This window comes from Primulina eburnea, chromosome 3 (assembly GCF_022965805.1).
Source record: "Primulina eburnea isolate SZY01 chromosome 3, ASM2296580v1, whole genome shotgun sequence".
NCBI classification, from domain to species: domain Eukaryota; kingdom Viridiplantae; phylum Streptophyta; class Magnoliopsida; order Lamiales; family Gesneriaceae; genus Primulina; species Primulina eburnea.
The window spans coordinates 25,934,622-25,953,458 of record NC_133103.1 but is presented as its reverse complement, the minus strand read 5'-3'; the positions used below and the strand labels follow the sequence as shown (position 1 = coordinate 25,953,458).

The 18,837-nt window shown below is 39.2% G+C and overlaps 1 protein-coding gene across 1 annotated transcript; it reads right to left on the bottom strand.

The window, feature by feature from the left end:
- Positions 1–18,180: 18,180 nt before the first annotated feature.
- On the bottom strand, positions 18,181–18,603 carry LOC140827178 (uncharacterized). Its single transcript, XM_073189796.1, has one exon. It carries the CDS (start codon positions 18,601–18,603, stop codon positions 18,181–18,183), a length of 423 nt encoding a protein of 140 aa, XP_073045897.1.
- Positions 18,604–18,837: the final 234 nt, after the last annotated feature.

Sequence of the window (18,837 nt, the reverse complement as noted above, 5' to 3'; positions counted from 1 at the left end):
TCAATCCACCAAGGAGGTACTAAGATGTACAAATACTTGCATGTTTTTTATTGGTGGCCAGGGATGAAACGAGACATCCATAGATTTGTGTCTGAATGCCTCACTTGTCAGCAGGTGAAGGCAGAACACCAGAGGCCAGCAGGAATGCTTAAGCCACTCCCCATCCCAGAGTGGAAATGGGAGAATATCACCATGGACTTTATAGTTGGTTTATCGAGGTCAGTCATAGAATTTAATGCTATTTGGGTCATAGTGGACCGACTCACCAAGACAGCGCATTTCCTGCCAGTGAAGACGGATTTCTCCATGACGCAGTATGAGGAGTTTATATCAGGGAGATCGTTCGATTGCACGGGATCCCAGTTTCTATTGTGTCCGACCGGGACCCGAGCTTTACATCATCCTTTTGGAAGAGCTTACATGCAACCATGGGGACGAAATTGCTATTCAGTACAGCTTTTCACCCGCAGACAGATGACTAGTCTGAGCGAGTGATTCAGATTTTGGAGGATTTATTGCGAGCCTGTATGATTGATTTCCATGGGACATGGGAATCTAAGCTGCCTCTAGTGGAGTTTACATACAACAAAAAATTTCAATCATCCATTTGTATGGCTCCCTACGAGGCATTGTATTGTAGGAAGTGCAGATCGCCGATTCATTGGGATGAAGTCGGTGAAAGAGCAGAACTTGTTCCCGAGATAGTTCAGCAGACTGCAGATGTGGTGGTCAGGATCCGAGACAAGATGAAGACCTCCCAAAGTCGCCACAAGAGTTATGCTGATAATAAAAGGAAAGATCTCGAGTTTGCCACAGGTGATCATGTTTTTGTAAAGATAGCACCCATGAAGGGTGTTATGAGATTTTGGAAGAGAGGCAAACTTAGTCCGAGGTTTATTAGACCTTCGAGATTCTTGACTGAGTTGGGACACTAGCTTATCGTGTTGCCCTTCCGCCAAATTTGACCGGGGTACACAATGTGTTCCTTGTCTCAATGCTGAGGAAGTACCTAGCTAATCAGTAAGGCCTGGGGCCGAAGAGGGCGGGGGGTGATCGTCAATGCCATGAGGTTGCACGGACAATGAACGGCTCCTAGCAGGCTTCTAGGTGGAGGGAACATGAATGAAATGATCCCACACCGGAATGAGAGGGATTCCGAGACTGTTCAATGTAATGGACTGTACAGCTTAAAATATTTGATATGTACAACTCATATTAAGAAGGTGCATCTTCTTTTCGGTAGCTCATCGCATAGGAACTCCATAGTTAAGCTTGCTTGACTTGGGGCTATTTTGGGATGGGTGACCCCCTGGGAAACTGCGTGTGAGTGAGGAAATAAGCACGATGGAAAGACTCGTCTTGATACAGTGAGGATAGTTGTCAAATCTGGGGCGTTATAATTGGTATCAGAGCCGACCTCTCTTAGTACAGTGTGGTTTGGGGACAATCCAAGCGGAAGCTGGTAGGCATGTGAGGCCCGGGGCCGAAGAGGGCGGGGGGTGATCGTTGGTGCCATGAGGTTGCACGGACAATGAGCGGCTCCTGGAAGGCTTCTAGGTGGAGGGAATATTAATGAACCGATCCCACACCGGAATGAGAGGGATTGCGAGAGTGTTCAATGTAATGGACTGTACATGTAAAGCCCGAGAATTTTAATTACCGTAATATGAAATGATTTAATGATTAACTGATGTGATTATAGATGGAACGAATTAGACTGGAAAGACGAGGAAAGACGTAAAAAATGTGCGAGGGTAATGCATTCGCGCACATGCGCGACTTGGTGCGCGAGCCATGCGCGAATTGGGCAGAAGACCCCGCGCATATGCGCGGAGTGAGGGCGCGCATATGAGCGAGGTGTCCAGTAGCTAAACGTGATGTCCAGAGAAGTGAGCGCATATGCGCCGATCGAGGCGTGCATATGCGCGAGTGGTGATATTCCGAGACAGTAGGTCTCGCACATATGCGCGGCGATGGTGTGCGCATATGCGCGAGCTGTCAAGAACACGCGCGCCGAGACATAAGGTCTCGCGCATATGCGCCGAGCAGTGTCGCGCATATGCGCGAGACGTGCAGTGCAAAGAATAAGCCACGTTTTGCTGAGACATGCATGATATATATATATATATATATATATATATATATATATATATATATATATATAATATATATATCCTTTCCAATTTTCAGAAGCCAGTGGAAGAAAACGAAATTCCAGGGAACGCTTTGAAGTTCTGAGTGTAGGATTTAAATTACGAACGATCCGTCTGTCTGAATTTAGATCCGACTTCAGTACTGAGTTCCTATCGACGCAGGATACAACTGGACATAAGTTTTGTTACGTTTAGACACGATTTGAAATTTTGATATTATCAGAATCATATATGATTAATATATTTTGTTCCTGCGATATCAGACATTGTATAATTGAAGTTAGATCGAAGAACAGACTGTATATGTAATTATTATGATTTTCATAAATGATATTATTGAGATTGCACAAATGTGATGATATGCCCTGTTATTATTAAAAATTATGGTTTGTATTGAGACCGATTATGAGTTATGTTGTCCTATTTGGGATGTTGAGATTGACGGGGTTATCCAGATTGTATTTTTATACCGTCGAAATATCAGTAGATTGACATTAATCAGATTCAATATCGACTGAGATTGTATCGTACTTTGTTGACATTAATCAGAGTAGGTCTGGATTTGAGTATGGATCAGAACAAGTCTTAAATTGAGTTGTACATTGATATTGTGCATATGTGATATTGTCATTGCCAGATTGGGTATGAACCGATTGGAATGCGAGACTTCGTCTTCGGCAGACTGAGAAGACAGAGGTATAAATCAATGTTAATTGGGAGATGCGACTCGAGTTAGATTTAACTTGAGTTTCCCTAAAACCACGTACTTGTATGTTATTGTTTTCATACCTTTATGTTATTTGAGTGAGTATGTTGATTTTATTGATTTATTGAAAGAAGAGGATAGCAGATAGCGATTGAGCGAGAGTCGCTGACAGAAGGGCCAAATTGTGATAGAATGATCACTGGTCCATTGCACATTGTCAGAATAGTCATTGAACAAATCTGCCTAGTCTTTGGTAGAACCACCATGGCAGAACCGCCAAGTCACTGGACTTTTGGATATATATCTATCGACTGAAGAGAAGACCGACTCCTATTACAGATCTTCGATATAGACAGCCAAAGTCTGGGACTAAGAACGTATCACCATCTAGCTGGGGTAAAGTTTATGGGAGAACGTTGCGTTCTTATTCAGATCGGGATCCCTAGATTAGATGAGAGATGAGTCGAGTCTGAGATACCGAGTCAGGAGTTGAATTACAGATTGTATAGATTATGTTTCGTAGATTACGATTCATGTTTTAGTTACTGTTTGATATCGAATTAAGTTTTAGATTATGACACATGCAATGATATATGTTCCATGCTTTTATTTAGTTCAGTTAATTGCATGTATACATTGTTTATACTGGGATTTATTCTCACCGGAGTTATCCGGCTGTTTTCTTGTTTGTATGTGTGCATGACAACAGGTGGGACAGGATCAGGGTCAAGAAGATGATGAGAGAGGGCAAGTTAGCGTGGTGATTCCGGACTTATTGTAGATATGGTTTTGACACTTGACTAGTAGTTGAACCTTAGTCTAGTTGAATGCTTGTTGTACATGATTGTACTTTTATATTGATATGCATATTAATTAAATTCCATTACGTTCCGCACTTGCATTTTTTAAAAAAAATCTAAACCTTGTTTATCTTAATTGATAATTAAATCCCAATGATGATTAAGAAAATGATTAGTGTCTGGGTCCCCACAACAGGTGGTATCAGAGCATTAGGTTCCAGAACAGTAGGTTCTAGAACTGTAGGTTCTTGAGACTGAGATAGAAGTTAGTGAGCGGGGTAGAATGTGTTTTCTTTCCTTGCATGTGATTGCTAGCATGTGATTTATTATAATGTTGAATTACATTGTGTATGTTAATAATTCCGTATGTTGTATTGTTTTGGAAGATACGTGTTACTTGAATATCTGAGCTGATTTGGTAATGTGTATTATTTGAAAATGGATTAGGACCAATTCTTTATCAGAGGTAAGCTGATCAGAAAGGGACTGCGACGGATTTATCTCATGTAATTGCTAAATCTTGTGATTATCAGATATACCTCCGAGAAGAATTCGAGAATTGGGTAGTACTTCGAGTAATCAGATGGATGTGTCAGAAACTCCGATGGAAACAATGATTATGAGGTTTCAGTCGTTCAACCGCCGATTCTAAAGGGCACTGAGACACCAGTCGATTGTGAGAATTGGTTAGATGATATAGAAATGCTATTTGAATTTCTTGGGTTCACCGATGAGTATAGAGTTAAACTAATTGGGAACTAGTTACGGGAAGTCACAAAGAGTTGGTGGCTAGTAACCAAAGAAGCTTTAGAACAGCGTAGTCAAGTGATTACGTGGAAAGTTTTTAAATTTAAACTCTATCAAAGATTTTTCCCGGTATCATACAGACAGGATAAAAGTGCAGAGTTTGCAAATTTAAGACAGGGTCAGTTGAATATTGATGAGTATTTGACCCAGTTCTTTACTTTGATACGTTTTGCTCCTCACGTGGCTAGGAACGATGCAGCTGTATTTGATCAGTTCATCCAAGGATTGAATCCTGAGATACGTACATTGGTGAATGTGAAGCAACCAAATAATTTTGTTGATACTCTGAACAGAGCCAGAAGAGCAGAAACAGTTCTGATGAGACAAAAGGAAGCTCCGTATGTTCTTCCAGCACCGAGACCACAACAGTTGTGTCGCGCCCCGAGCCCATGCCCGCGCCTGCGTGACTGCACAATGGGCCCCTATAGCAACTACTTCGTATTCATCCTCGCTTTACGAAAATGATTAACCCAAGTTGCTACAGAAGTCCATTGTAAGCCATTATAAACTCATTTTAAATGTTTGATTTTTTCGATGTGGGACAAGGGTATCACAATTACCTCTCCTACAGAACGCGACGGCCTCGTCGCGGCCTGACCCATCGATCCACCAGCACCGAGAATCTAGAGGTGGCTCCTACAGGTTCAAGAGGTGGCTCCCGTCATGTAGCACTTTGCCCCGCAGGTTCAAGAGGTGGATCCCATGCACGTAGCACTTTGCCCTGCATAGCACTTATTTTCCGGTGTTCCATGCCGGTGACCGGCTCTGATACCATTCTGTCACGCCCCGAGCCCGGGCCCACGCCTGCGTGACTTCACAATGAGCCCCTATAGCAACTACTTCATATTCGTCCTCGCTTTACGAAAATGATTAACCCAAGTTGCTACAAAAGTCCATTGTAATCCATTATAAACTCATCTTAAATGTTTGATTTTTTCGATGTGGGACAAGGGTATAACAAGTTGCCTCCCAGAATCGAGATTGGCAGCAGCATTGGTGGAAAGAAAGAACAGTTGAAAGCGCAAAAGAAGCAGTTCAAGAGGTTAGGGAGCGGTTCATCTAGCTCCAGTGGTTCTAGCCCGAGTTATACTGGAGTTTATTGCAGAACATGTGGAGGGAGACATCCCACAGATCAATGGAAAGGAGTATCTGGTAGTTGCCGGTATCTGCAAACAGCAGGGAAACTTTGCTAGAGTTTGTCCACATAGAGGTTCTCGAAGATTTCAGAGAGCAGAATCATCTGGTGGGATTGACCGAGGAACAGACCCAAGAGGCAATTGATGATATAGTGACAGGTAATTGTTCTTTTATGATTATGATACGTACGTATCAAGAGATATTAATATCTCTTATACATGATTTTGTATGAATTGCATTGAGATATGCTTTAGCTGTTGGGTCTGTACTTACTGTAGTATTTATTTATTTTTTTTACTTTTTGGGGGAAAAGGTTGATATCAGTGAATTCTGTGAAATATTGTATACTGCAGTAAGATAAGAATGAAATCGAGATAGAAGGTGTTGTACTTGTGTTGTCTGATTTTAACCTATGCTGACAAAGTACCTAACTATTGTAGACTCCTTTCAGGAGATGGTAAGATTCAGACAGCAGAAATTCTACGGTGAGGGCTCTAGATCCAGAATTCCTTTGATATTCGTATTGTCTGTGACTCGATAGTTACATAAAGGAGCAGATGGAATCCTTATGTATTCAGTAGATGTACTGAAATCGAGCCTAACATTGGCAGATTTTCCAATGATGTATGAGTTTGATGAAATCTTTTCAGGTGAGATTCCGAATTTGCCTTACGTCGGGGAGATTGATTATAACCTTGACTCGATAATAGAAACTATTCAGTTATGATTCTTGATTGAAACAGATTGTATTTGTGATATGTGATATCCGAATATAGTATACCAGTTGATCTTAACGCAGTTAAGATAGTGATTATTGGCTGAGAACAATATCGGTGTCAGAGATGTCAGAAATGTCAGAAATCCATATTTGCACGAGTGTAGCAAGCTATTATATATATGATTGTTATATTGAAGTTATTTGAGCCTCAAACATTATATCTGAAGATGATATAGTAGTTGATCTGGGAAACATGAAAATATGATCGGTTAGTCAGAATTGACAGTATCGCCAGAAATTGCAATTTTATGAGTTTACTAGATCAGTATCGATGAGTGATATTCCGAATCTGATCCGATATTGCTGTTATTCTGAATCCGTATTTGATACAGATTATTATGAACCGTTGAAATTATATACAGGTCAAATCGAATCAGAACTGGTGTCAAAAATTTAAGCAGTTTAGAAATGTGATCAGAATGTTCAGAATTTGATTATGATGATCAGAACAGAGCATCGATCAGAATAACAGATATGTGACAGAATCGTCTATTTGTGCCGAATATTTCAGATTTACACAACAAAATTCGATATCGATAGTCAGAACAGGGTGTTGACCAGAATATCAGGTAAGTAATACTGTATTGTATGTTAATAACTGACTTGTTTGTGCCAGATAGTTTGAATCTGAAAGGACAGATATTGTCAGAAGTGCGCAACAATTGATTCAGTATGAATTTTGATACCAGAAAATGTTTTCATAGAAACAGATAATATTAGATATGGCAGATTTGTACTGAAATGTCTAAATTGCCGACAGATAAAAACAGAAAGATAGAAACTAGAAGATCTATTACAAAGTTTGGATATGTCTGAATAGAAATGAGAGTACATTTCTATGAAATTCTTAATGAAACTACCCCAATAATTTCCAGATTGTGATGTGATATGATTGTGATTTATAGATTGTTCAATCTGCATATGGTAATTTGTAAAAAAAGACGTACAAACATGACCAGATGACAAAGATCGATGTCAGAAAAATGGTCAGATTGAACAGAATGCCAAAATAGATTATATCAGATTTTGATTTTTGATTGATTTTGTACTTGTGGCAGAATATACCATGAGCTATTTCACATATTATCCACAGACTGACAGATAGCCAGAGCAGACTATCCAGATATAGGAGGATATTTGTGAAACTGTAGTGCTAAATTTTAGTACTAGCTGACACAATGTATTGTCACTTTGTGAATAATCGTATGACAATAGCTATCAGATGAGTATTAAGATAGCTGCAAACGAGGTCTTGTACAGTGAGAACTGCATATTTCTTTTGTATAAGGATAATATCTAGGAGATACCTGAGATAGGATCTAATACGGTCAAAGATATGACAAAGAAAATGTAGCTGATTCAGAAGAGAATGAAAAAAGCTCAAAATAAACAGACGGAATATGCCAAAGTCGGACGATGACTGTCGGTATTTAATACCAAAGATGGAATATATCCTTGATTGGGATAAACAGATTCGATAACAGCTGATGGTTTTGAGTTGTTACGAACTGTTGATTGATATATACAGATTTTGGGCGAGATTGATTCGATCAGAGTTATTTCGAGTGGTATTATGAAATTATACTTTTTGAATTAATATTCTATATTGAAATTATAGATCCGTAAAAGAAAGATATTTCAGAATGGAAATTATTCTATTGTTGAAAACGCAGTAAGATTTTCATAATATCAAAGAGATTACCTAAAAGACAGAATCTGATATGAGATTGATTTCAGAATAGATTCATTGAGATGAGTTTTCAGATTAAACTCTGTTATACATTTCTTCTGATATATCTGAATTGATTGCCTATGATTTCGGGGACCAAATCGTATCTTAGGGGGGAGAAATGTAAGGCCCGAGAATTTTAATTACCGTAATACGAAATGATTTAATGATTAACTGATGTGATTATAGACGGAATGAATTAGACGGGAAAGACAAGGAAAGACGCAAAAGATGTGCGAGGGTAATGCATTCGCGCACATGCGCGACTTGGTGCACGAGCCATGCGCGAATTGGGCAGAAGACCCCGCGCATATGCGCGGAGTGAGGGCGCTTCTGCGCGAGGTGCCCAGTAACTAAACGTGAAGTCCAGAGAAGTGAGCGCATATGAGCCGATTGAGGCGCGCATATGCGCGAGTGGTGATATGCCGAGACAGTAGGTCTCGCGCATATGCGCAGCGATGGTGCGCGCATATGCGCGAGCTGTCAAGAACACACGTGCCGAGACATAAGGTCTCGCGCATATGCGCCGAGTAGTGTCGCTCATATGCGCGAGACGTGCAGTGCAAAGAATAAGCCACATTTTGCTGAGACATGCATGATATATATATATTTATATATATATATATATATATATATATATATATATATCTATATATCCTTTCCGATTTTCAGCAGCCAGTGGAAGAAAATGAAATTCCAGTGAACGCTTTGAAGTTCTGAGTGTAGGATTTGAATTACGAACGATCCGTCCGTCTTAATTTAGATCTGACTTCAGTACTGAGTTCTTATCGACGCAGCTACAACTGAACGTAAGTTTTGTTACGTTTAGACACGATTTGAAATTTTGATATTGTCAGAATCAGATATGATTAATATATGTTGTTCCTGCGATATCAGACATTGTATAATTGAAGTTAGATCGAAGAACATGCTATATATGTAATTGTTATGCTTTTCAGAAATGATATGATTGAGATTGCGCAGATGTGATGATATGCCCTGTTATTGTTAAAAATTATGGTTTGTATTGAGACCGATTATGAGTTATGTTGTCCTATTTGGGATGTTGAGATTGACGGGGTTATCCAGATTGTATTTTTATACCGTCGAAATATCAGTAGATTGACATTAATCAGATTCAATATCAACTGAGATTGTATCGTACTTTGTTGACATTAATCAGAGTAGGTCTGGATTTGAGTATGGATCAGAACAAGTCTTAAATTGAGTTGTACATTGATATTGTGCATATGTGATATTGTCATTGCCAGATTGGGTATGAACCGATTGGAATGCGAGACTTCGTCTTCGGCAGACCGAGAAGACAAAGGTATAAATCAATGTTAATTGGGAGATGCGACTCGAGTTAGATTTAACTTCAGTTTCCCTAAAACCACATACTTGTATGTTATTGTTTTCATACCTTTATGTTATTTGAGTGAGTATGTTGATTTTATTGATTTATTGAAAGCAGAGGATAGCAGATAGCGATTGAGCGGGAGTCGCTGACAGAAAGGCCAGATTGTGACAGAATGATCAGTGGTCCATTGCACATTGTCAGAATAGTCATTGAGTAGATCTGCCTAGTCTTTGGTAGAACCACCATGGCAGAACCGCCAAGTCACTGGACTTTTGGATATATATCTATAGACTGAGGAGAAGACCGACTCCTATTACAGATCTTCGATATAGACAGCCATAGTCTGGGACTAAGAACGTATCACCATCTAGCTGGGGTAAAGTAGATGGGATAACGTTGCGTTCTTATTCAGATCGGGATCCCTAGATTAGATGAGAGATGAGAAGAGTCTGAGATACCGAGTCAGGAGTTGAATTACAGATTGTATAGATTATGTTTCGTAGATTACGATTCATGTTTTAGTTAATGTTTGATATCGAATTAAGTTTCAGATTATGATACATGCAATGATATATGTTCTATGCTTTTATGTTAGTTCAGTTAATTGCATGTATACATTGTTTATACTGGATTTATTCTCACCGGAGTTATCCGGCTGTTTTCTTGTTTGTATGTGTGCATGACAACATGTGGGACAGGATCAGGGTCAAGAAGATGATGAGAGAGGACAAGTTAGCGCGGTGATTCCGGACTTATTGTAGATATGGTTTTGACACTTGACTAGTAGTCGAACCTTAGTCTAGTTGAATGCTTATTGTACATGATTGTACTTTTATACTGATATATATTTTAATTAAATTCCATTACGTTCCGCACTTGTATTTTTTTTAAAAATTTCTAGACCCTGTTTATCTTAATTGATATTTAAATTCCAATGATGATTAAGAAAATGATTAGTGTCCGGGTGCCCATAGTACAGTTGAAGAGGGCTTAAAAGATTTGATATGTATTGCTCATATTAAGAAAGTGCATCTTCTTTTCGTAGCTCATCGCATAGGAACTCCAAAAGCTTGCTTGACTTGGGGCAATTTTGGGATGGGTGACCCCCTGGGAAGTTTCCCAGAGTGCGTGTGAATGAGGACATAAGCACGCTGGAAAGACTCGTCTTGATGCAGTGAGGACAATTGTCGAATCTGGGGCGTTACACAATCCTTCGCACATTTTGAGTTATGACCCGTTACAGTTGGATCCAGAACTGTCTTATGAGGAGATACCTATCCAAATCCTAGACAGACAGGAGTGTAGACTTTGGAACAACGTGACCTAGCTGGTCAAAGTATGGTGGCTGAACCAATCAGTGAAGGAGGCAACTTGGGGAGTCAGAAGCAGATATGAGAATTTTCTAACCGGAGTGGTTTGGTAATATTTAATTTCGAGGAAAAAATTTATATAAGTGGGGGATGGAACTGCAGTGCCAAAATTCAGTACACGTAAAATCCATGTAATTATTTAATTATTAAAGCATTTATTTAATTTTAAAATTCGCCTTAGTGATGCATGATTTAATTAAATGCATTATTTTAAATTATTTATGTTTATGTGATGCACGTTAAAATATTTCACGAGTTTCATGTTTCAGGCGATTAGTCGAGGCGAGATCGAGGAAAAGAGCGGCGACGAAATTTGGTGAAAATTTTTAATGCGGTATTTTATTTTAAGTTAGGGATGGAGCATTTTAATTAATTTATGAAGTGTTAGTCTTCTAAAGCCTAATTTATTTATTAGGTGATTTAAAGATTTTAAAACCTTTAATGATTTGTTGGAAACTAAATTTCAGTGATTTTACAAGCTAAGCATCGAAATTATTGGAATAACTGATAAAGACTAATGAGCTTAACTGACTAAAATCTTACAACTGTTAGTTGTCATTAGCTGAAGATTAATGCGTACCAGCAAAAACTTATCTACGTGGAACTGATCAGTTGAAGCAGAATCTAACTGACTGACCAATTGGGAACTGATCAATTGGAACAATCAGTTATGAGTTTTCCAGCAGAGTATCTTTCAGCTGATCTCTCAGTTGTACACATCATCAGTTGAAAACGACAACCGACAAATAGAACAATAGACTGCAACTAGTAGTGGAACGCCGCATTTCAGAGATTATAGTGCACGAATGTCAGAGAATATTGACGTGTCAATCAACGGATATATGGATTCAAATATTATTTAATATTACCGTTGAGAGGGAAGCTTATAAATAAGTGAAGAGGGCAGCTGAGAAGGAACAACACGAACAACTATTCTATTCAAGCTCGTTGTTACTCTGCTAAAATCACCACTCATATTCAAATATCAAGGGCTCACTCTTATCAGATATATCAGTAGTAATCAAGGCTAAATTTACGAGATTGTTAGCACTTTGAAATCTTTGTTAGATTCATTCAGTTGTGTTAAATTCAGTCACACACTGTAAAAGTTATTGTGAACTAAGAGTTTCAATTTTGGCAGTGTTAAGTCCAAACTGAAGTGGTCCAACTTTTGTATTCGATCAAAGTCTTTTAGTGAAAATCTTATCTTCGTGATAGAATGGGTAATGTAGGAGTTATTCTATTCTCAGAACATCCAGAAACAAATCGTGTGCATTTTATTTCAGTTACTATCAGTTATTCTATCTTTCAGTCAGTTTACTTCCGCAACTGTTCTTCAGTTAAACTGATTTTTATCGACGGACGAGATACCGAGTGTCAGTTTTTCATTAAACTGAACCCAATCTTCTAAAAGAATTTATAATCCGTGAGTGTTTATTCAACCCCACCTTCTAAACATTTATCACCTTCTAACCGATCCTTTCAAGTGGTATCAGAGCGGTTGTATCTCGTCTCAGAATATTTCTACTCAAACTATTCATTATGTATTCCTTCAAAAAGATCCCAATATTTTCCAGAGAAGACTTCGATGATTGGAAAATCAGGATGCAGGCTAACTTAGCTGCACAAGACGATGATATGTGGTACGTCATCACTGACGGAACAATGAAGATTCTGAAAGCCAACACAGCAGTTGCAATCACTGATGGGGCACCTCATAGAATTGAAAAGCCCAGAGATGAATGGACTACTAAGGACAAAAGAAAAGCAAATTTGGACAATGTGGCAAAGGATATACTGTACAAGACGCTGGATAAAATAAGTTTCAGCAAGATCAAAATGTGAAAGACAGCTAAAGAAATTTGGGAAAAGCTGATCCAACTTTGTGAAGGAAATGAACAAACCAAAGATAATAAACTTTCTGTTGTTGTTCATAATTTTGATAATATCAAGATGAGAACCGGAGAATCGATGCATGGGTATGATGAAAGAGTCAGTTGTATCATCAATGAGCTAAATTCACATGGAAAAGTGTATACCAACAAAGAAGTTGCATTAAAAGTTATCAGAGATCTTCCCAAGGAGTGGGACGTTAAGACCTTGGCAATGAGGGAGTCCAAGGATCTAAAAAAGGTTGAGCTTCATGATGTATTTTGTAACGCTCGTGACTAAAATGCGTAATTAGTGCGGAAGCTTTAAAATATATTTGGAGGAAATTTGTTAATCTAAAAAAAAATTTGGGCAGCATCTCCCCGTAAATAGGACATGCCACCAGTCTTAAACAACACATAATACACAAGCAAAAGATTTTCATATACATCACATACCAGTAAGTAAAGTATCTACACATCTTGCCAAAATCAAAGCGCAAAACAAGATTTTCAATGTTTTCCAAACAAGCCAAAAGCTTGACAATAACAAAACAACATCCATTCAAAATGTTCAAAGTTTGGTATATTCCCTTCTCTCGCTTCGACAACTCAGGGATGATCAGTCTTTCTTACCTGTGCCTGCATCACATGAACATAACTAGAATGAGAATAAAACTCAGCAAATGGAATCAATACTAACAAGATACATATATATCATTTTATTGTAAAACATAAAACGGATAGCCTCAATTTCATTTTATTAAAACATTATCCATCTCATTTCATAAACGTCGAATCACCATTAATATCATCCGTCAAGAATCATAATACAACAATACATAGGGATGATATTCATTTCATTGATCAACTGAAGAATTGATAGTTCTTATAAGATAGTACATTCATTGCTAACCCTTTTCGTAAAAACGAATCTTATAAGAGGGACACGTACCTCTGCATAAAATGCATCTTATAAGAGAGCACGTGTTTTCATCGTTAATTGGCCAATTACATTGCGGATTTAGAATTGCCAGAGGCAACACCGCTACTATCACTATCAATCCAATCATTCAATCATATAAAACTTCTTTCAAGCATTTTATCAAACACATTAGAGGCATCTTGAAAAGTTTAACTCCTTTCAATCAAAATGCATATAATTGCACTACCATATATACATATTTACATATATATATATATATATATATATATATAAATATATATATATATATATATATATATATATCATGAATGGAATATGAAAGGAGTTAACATCATAAATCATCAAAACACATACATATAGGATCATGTGATGCATTGAAGAAATGATTTCACTTACTACACTTGGAGCACTTGTTTTCCTAAATCTTGATGGTGATCCTACAATAATAAACCCAATAACTAACCATCAACACCAAAACAACAACAATCACAACCATCATGCCCTAACTTCACCATCTTCATTAACTCAAGAACAAAAAGAAAAACGACTTACCTTTGTCCCTCTCACTAAAAAGATGAAGTTCCAACTCCGGATTGAAGATTAATTGCTTGATTGAATAAGAGAAGAAGAAGATGATGAAGAACCTAGCTAAGAATCGATGGAGAAGAGAAATGAGGAGAAGGGAAATGAGAAAAATGAGAGTCCCAACCGATTTTATACCTTAAAACACCCAAAACACACTTTTGTACTGTACAGGACGCTCGGGCGGTCATAACCAGTGGCGCGGACTTTTCTGTCCGAAACACAAAATTTCAGAACCAGTGGCGCTCGGGCGGTAGTTTCTTACCGCTCGGGCGCTGCTCTGTGCACAGCCTCCTCAAAGATCGCCTCCGAAACGCCTCTTGATAAGTCAAGTTCGGCATCAGATCCAACGCTTCATGTCTGAGAACATGGGAAGGGTTCGAGATGTACTTCCTGAGCATTGAGACGTGAATACATTGTGGACTCTATCCAAGTCTGGCGGTAAGGCTAGACGATATTCTCTTTCTCCAATCCTGTCCAATATATCAAATGGACCGATAAATCTTAGGCTCAGCTTTCCTTTCTTGCCAAATCTCATAATGCCTTTGAGAGGGGCAATTTTTACAAATACATGATCTCCAACTTCAAATTCCAAAGGCCTTCTTCGGTTATCGGCATAACTTTTCTGTCTGGTTTGGGTAGTCTTCATTCTATCCTGGATTAAAGTAATCACATCAGCTGTCTGTTGAACCAATTCTGTTTCTAACATCTTTCTTTCACCGACATCATCCCAATTCAACGGTGACCTACATTTTCTGCCATACAATGCCTCGTATGGTGCCATGCCAATCGTTGCCTGATAACTATTGTTATAAGTAAATTCTGCAAGTGGCAATTTAGAATCCCAACTACTAGGAAAATCAATCGTGCAGGCTCGTAGCAAATCTTCAAGAATCTGAATCACTCTCTCTGACTGGCCGTCACTCTGAGGATGATAAGCTGTGCTAAAATCCAACCTGGTACCCAAGGCTCTGTGCAAGCTCATCCAAAATTCGGAAGTAAACCTCGGGTCACGGTCAGATACAATTGACACAGGGATACCATGAAGTCTCACAATCTCATCTACATAAGCTTCAGAATACTGGTTCATTGTAAACGTCGTCTTGACTGGAAGAAAATGAGCCGACTTGGTTAACATGTCAACAATCACCCGGATGGAGTTGTAACCCTTTGGTGTTCTTGGAAGTCCCGTTACGAAGTCCATGGTGATGTGTTCCCACTTCCACTTAGGTATTGGTAGGGGTTGCAAAGTTCCAGCAAGTCTTTGATGCTCAATCTTTACCTGCTGACATGTTAGACATTCGGATATGAATTTTGCGATAACACTTTTCATTCCTGGCCAGCAGTAGAAACGTCAGAGATCCTGATACATCTTGGTTCTACCTGGATGTATCGAGTATGGCGCGGTATGAGCTTCTGTCAAAACATCACATCGAATATCATCACCACTGGGAACACATATCCGACCTCTAAATGTTAACAAATCATCAGTGTTCATCACAAACTCTGTATTTCCTTTCTCATCAGATTTGGATCGCAATTTCATCAACTGATTGCCATTAGGTTGCTCCCGTCGTATCCTATCTGTCAACGTAGGTCGAATAACCAAAGCTGAAAGTCTAGCTATGGTCCCTTGCTCTACTATAGCAATCTCGCTTCTCTGAAGATCCAATAAAAACTGCTCCTGAACCAATGAACTCAAAGAACAAACTGACTTACGGCTCAAAGCATCTGCAACCACGTTTGCTTTACCTGGGTGGTAGCTAATTGTCACATCATAATCTTTAACAAGTTCTAACCACCTCCTCTGCCGCATATTAAGTTCCTTCTGCGAGAATAGATATTTCAAGCTCTTGTGGTCTGTGAAAACTTAACATTTCTCGTCATACAGATAATGCCTCCATATTTTCAATGCTAAGACCACTGCAGCCAACTCAAGATCGTGGGTGGGATAATTCTTCTCGTAATCCTTCAACTGACGAGAAGCATAAGCGATTACTTTCCCACGCTGCATCAGTACAGATCCAAGTCCCATCTTTGACGCATCAGTGTATAGAATAAAATCTTCAGTACCACACGGAAGTGCTAGGATAGGGGCTGATGTCAACTTGTCTTTCAACACTTGAAATCCGTATTGGCACTCGTTTTTCCACTCAAACTTCACCGCTTTACTCGTCAGATTGGTTAAGGGCAGGGCTGTTTTGGAGAAATTGGCAATAAAACGTCGATAATAACCTACCAAACCAAGAAAACTACGCACCTCGGAGACTGTCGTCGGAATAGGCCATTGCTTAATCGCTTCAATCTTCATAGGATCCACTGCAATAACTTCTCTCGAAACGATATGGCCTAGAAATGATACTTGCTCTAACCAGAATTCACACTTTTTCAACTTTGCGTATAATTGCTTTTCCCTCAATAACTGCAATACAGTTATGAGATGCTCGGCATGAAGTTCCCGAGTCTTGGAATAAATCAGGATATCGTCAATGAAAACGATAACAAAGCTATCCAGATATGGCTTGAAGACCCGATTCATTAGATCCATGAATACCGACGGAGCGTATGTCAACCCGAATGACATGACTAGGAATTCATAATGGTCGTACCTGGTTCTGAATGCAGTTCAGGAATGTCAGATTCCCTAACTTTCAGTTGATAATAACCAGAACCCAGGTCGATCATTGAAAACCCTGTCGCTCCCTGAAGTTGGTCAAAGAGGTCATCAATCCTTGGCAATGGATACTTATTCTTGATCGTGATTTTGTTGATCTCTCTGTAATCAATGCACAACCACAATGATCCATCTTTCTTTTTGACAAATAAAACCGGAGCTCCCCAAGGAGAAAAACTCGGATGAATAAAGCCTTTGTCTAATAGATCTTGCAACTGATTCTTCAGCTCATTAATTTCAGTCGGTGCCATTCAGTAAGGAGCTTTCGAAATCGGAGCAGTACCTAGAACCACATCAATCACAAACTCAACTTCATGGTCAGGTGGCAATCCAGGCACATCATCTACAAATACATCTGGAAAATCCCGAACTACGTCAATCTCATTCAACTTCATCTTCGTCTCTGTATTCACATCTATCACAGAAGCTAAAACCCCTGACACCCCTTTGATAACATTTCATGAGCTTTGAGACAAGTAATATAAGGAGTGCCAAGCGAAATACCTGAACTATGGAAAATCCCGTTATCATCATCTTCTGCAAGAAATCGCACTGTTTTAGCCACGCAGTCAATAACGGCGTGATATGACGATAGCCAATCAATTCCCAAAATAACATCAAACGCCACCATGGGAATAATAATAAGATCAGCAAAATAGATTTTCTCATTTACTTCCACTGTACAACCATAAAGAATATTGGAAGGCCATAAATCGTCTCCTGATGGCAACAAAATACTATAGTGGAGGGGTTCAAAATATGGAACAACATTCAAAGAGCGCAAGAAATTTTCTGACATAAAGAAATGCGTAGCAGCAGTAATCAATGTAATAGCGGCCTTGCCTGAAATTAAGATAGTACCTGATATAACAGAAGAATCAGGATTTGCGCCTTCTTTTGTCATTGTGAAGATTCTGCCTTGAACCCTATCCTTCCCTTTCTCACCCTTCACTGGACAACTTTTGATAACATGTCCAACACCTCCACAACGAAAGCATCGATTACTTCCAACCAAGCACTCACCTGTATGCATTTTGCCACATTTTGGACATACAGGTCGATCATAGGTAGGTGGTGGCATAGGAGCTTTGGGTCGATGCTCCTATTTTTCCTTCCCTCTGAACTTGCCCTTACCTTTCCATCCGGATCCTTGGCCTTTAGTAGAAAAATCTTGGCGCTTCAACTGTCTTTCTCTTTCAATTTCCTTCTCGTCCTGCTCAGCCATCCTTGATTTTTCAATAATCTCTTTATATGAAGCAGCTTTAGGCATTCAAACTTCTCTTTTAATTTCAGCCCGGACACCTCTGAGAAAATGCTCGCCCTTCTCGATGTCATTGCAGGCCAGGTATGGGGCAAACTGACACCCCTCTTCGAATTTGAGAATATACTCTTGCTTTGACATATTTCCTTGCTTCAGTTCTAGAAATTCCTTCACTTTCTGACTTCGAACATCTCGAGGAAAATATTTGTCGTAGAATAAATCTTTAAACTCCTGCCACTTGAGTGCCGAGACATTAACTGATATCTTGGTGGCATCCCACCAAGTCCTCGCCGTCTTGGTCAGTAGAAAAATGGCACAGCTGACTCGATCTATATCTTGAAACTGAAGATAATCATATAAAGCCTCCACAGCTTTGACCCATTCCAAGGCGACCATGGGATCAGTGCTACCATCAAATTCTGGTGGCTTCATCTTACGAAATCTTTCGTATTCGCCTTAACTACCGGGTTCGGGCCTCACTTGCTCTCTCTCTATCTCTCCCTCGCCCTGCATTCTGCATCTCTAAGAGCTGCTGAATTTTCTCGCCATGTACCTTGGCCTGTTCTTTCAGTAACTTGCTAAATTCACCAACCACTCTAGATGATGAACTATCCTCCCCTTCTGGTGCTTTACACTTAGGCGGCATGATCCTATGGTACATATTAG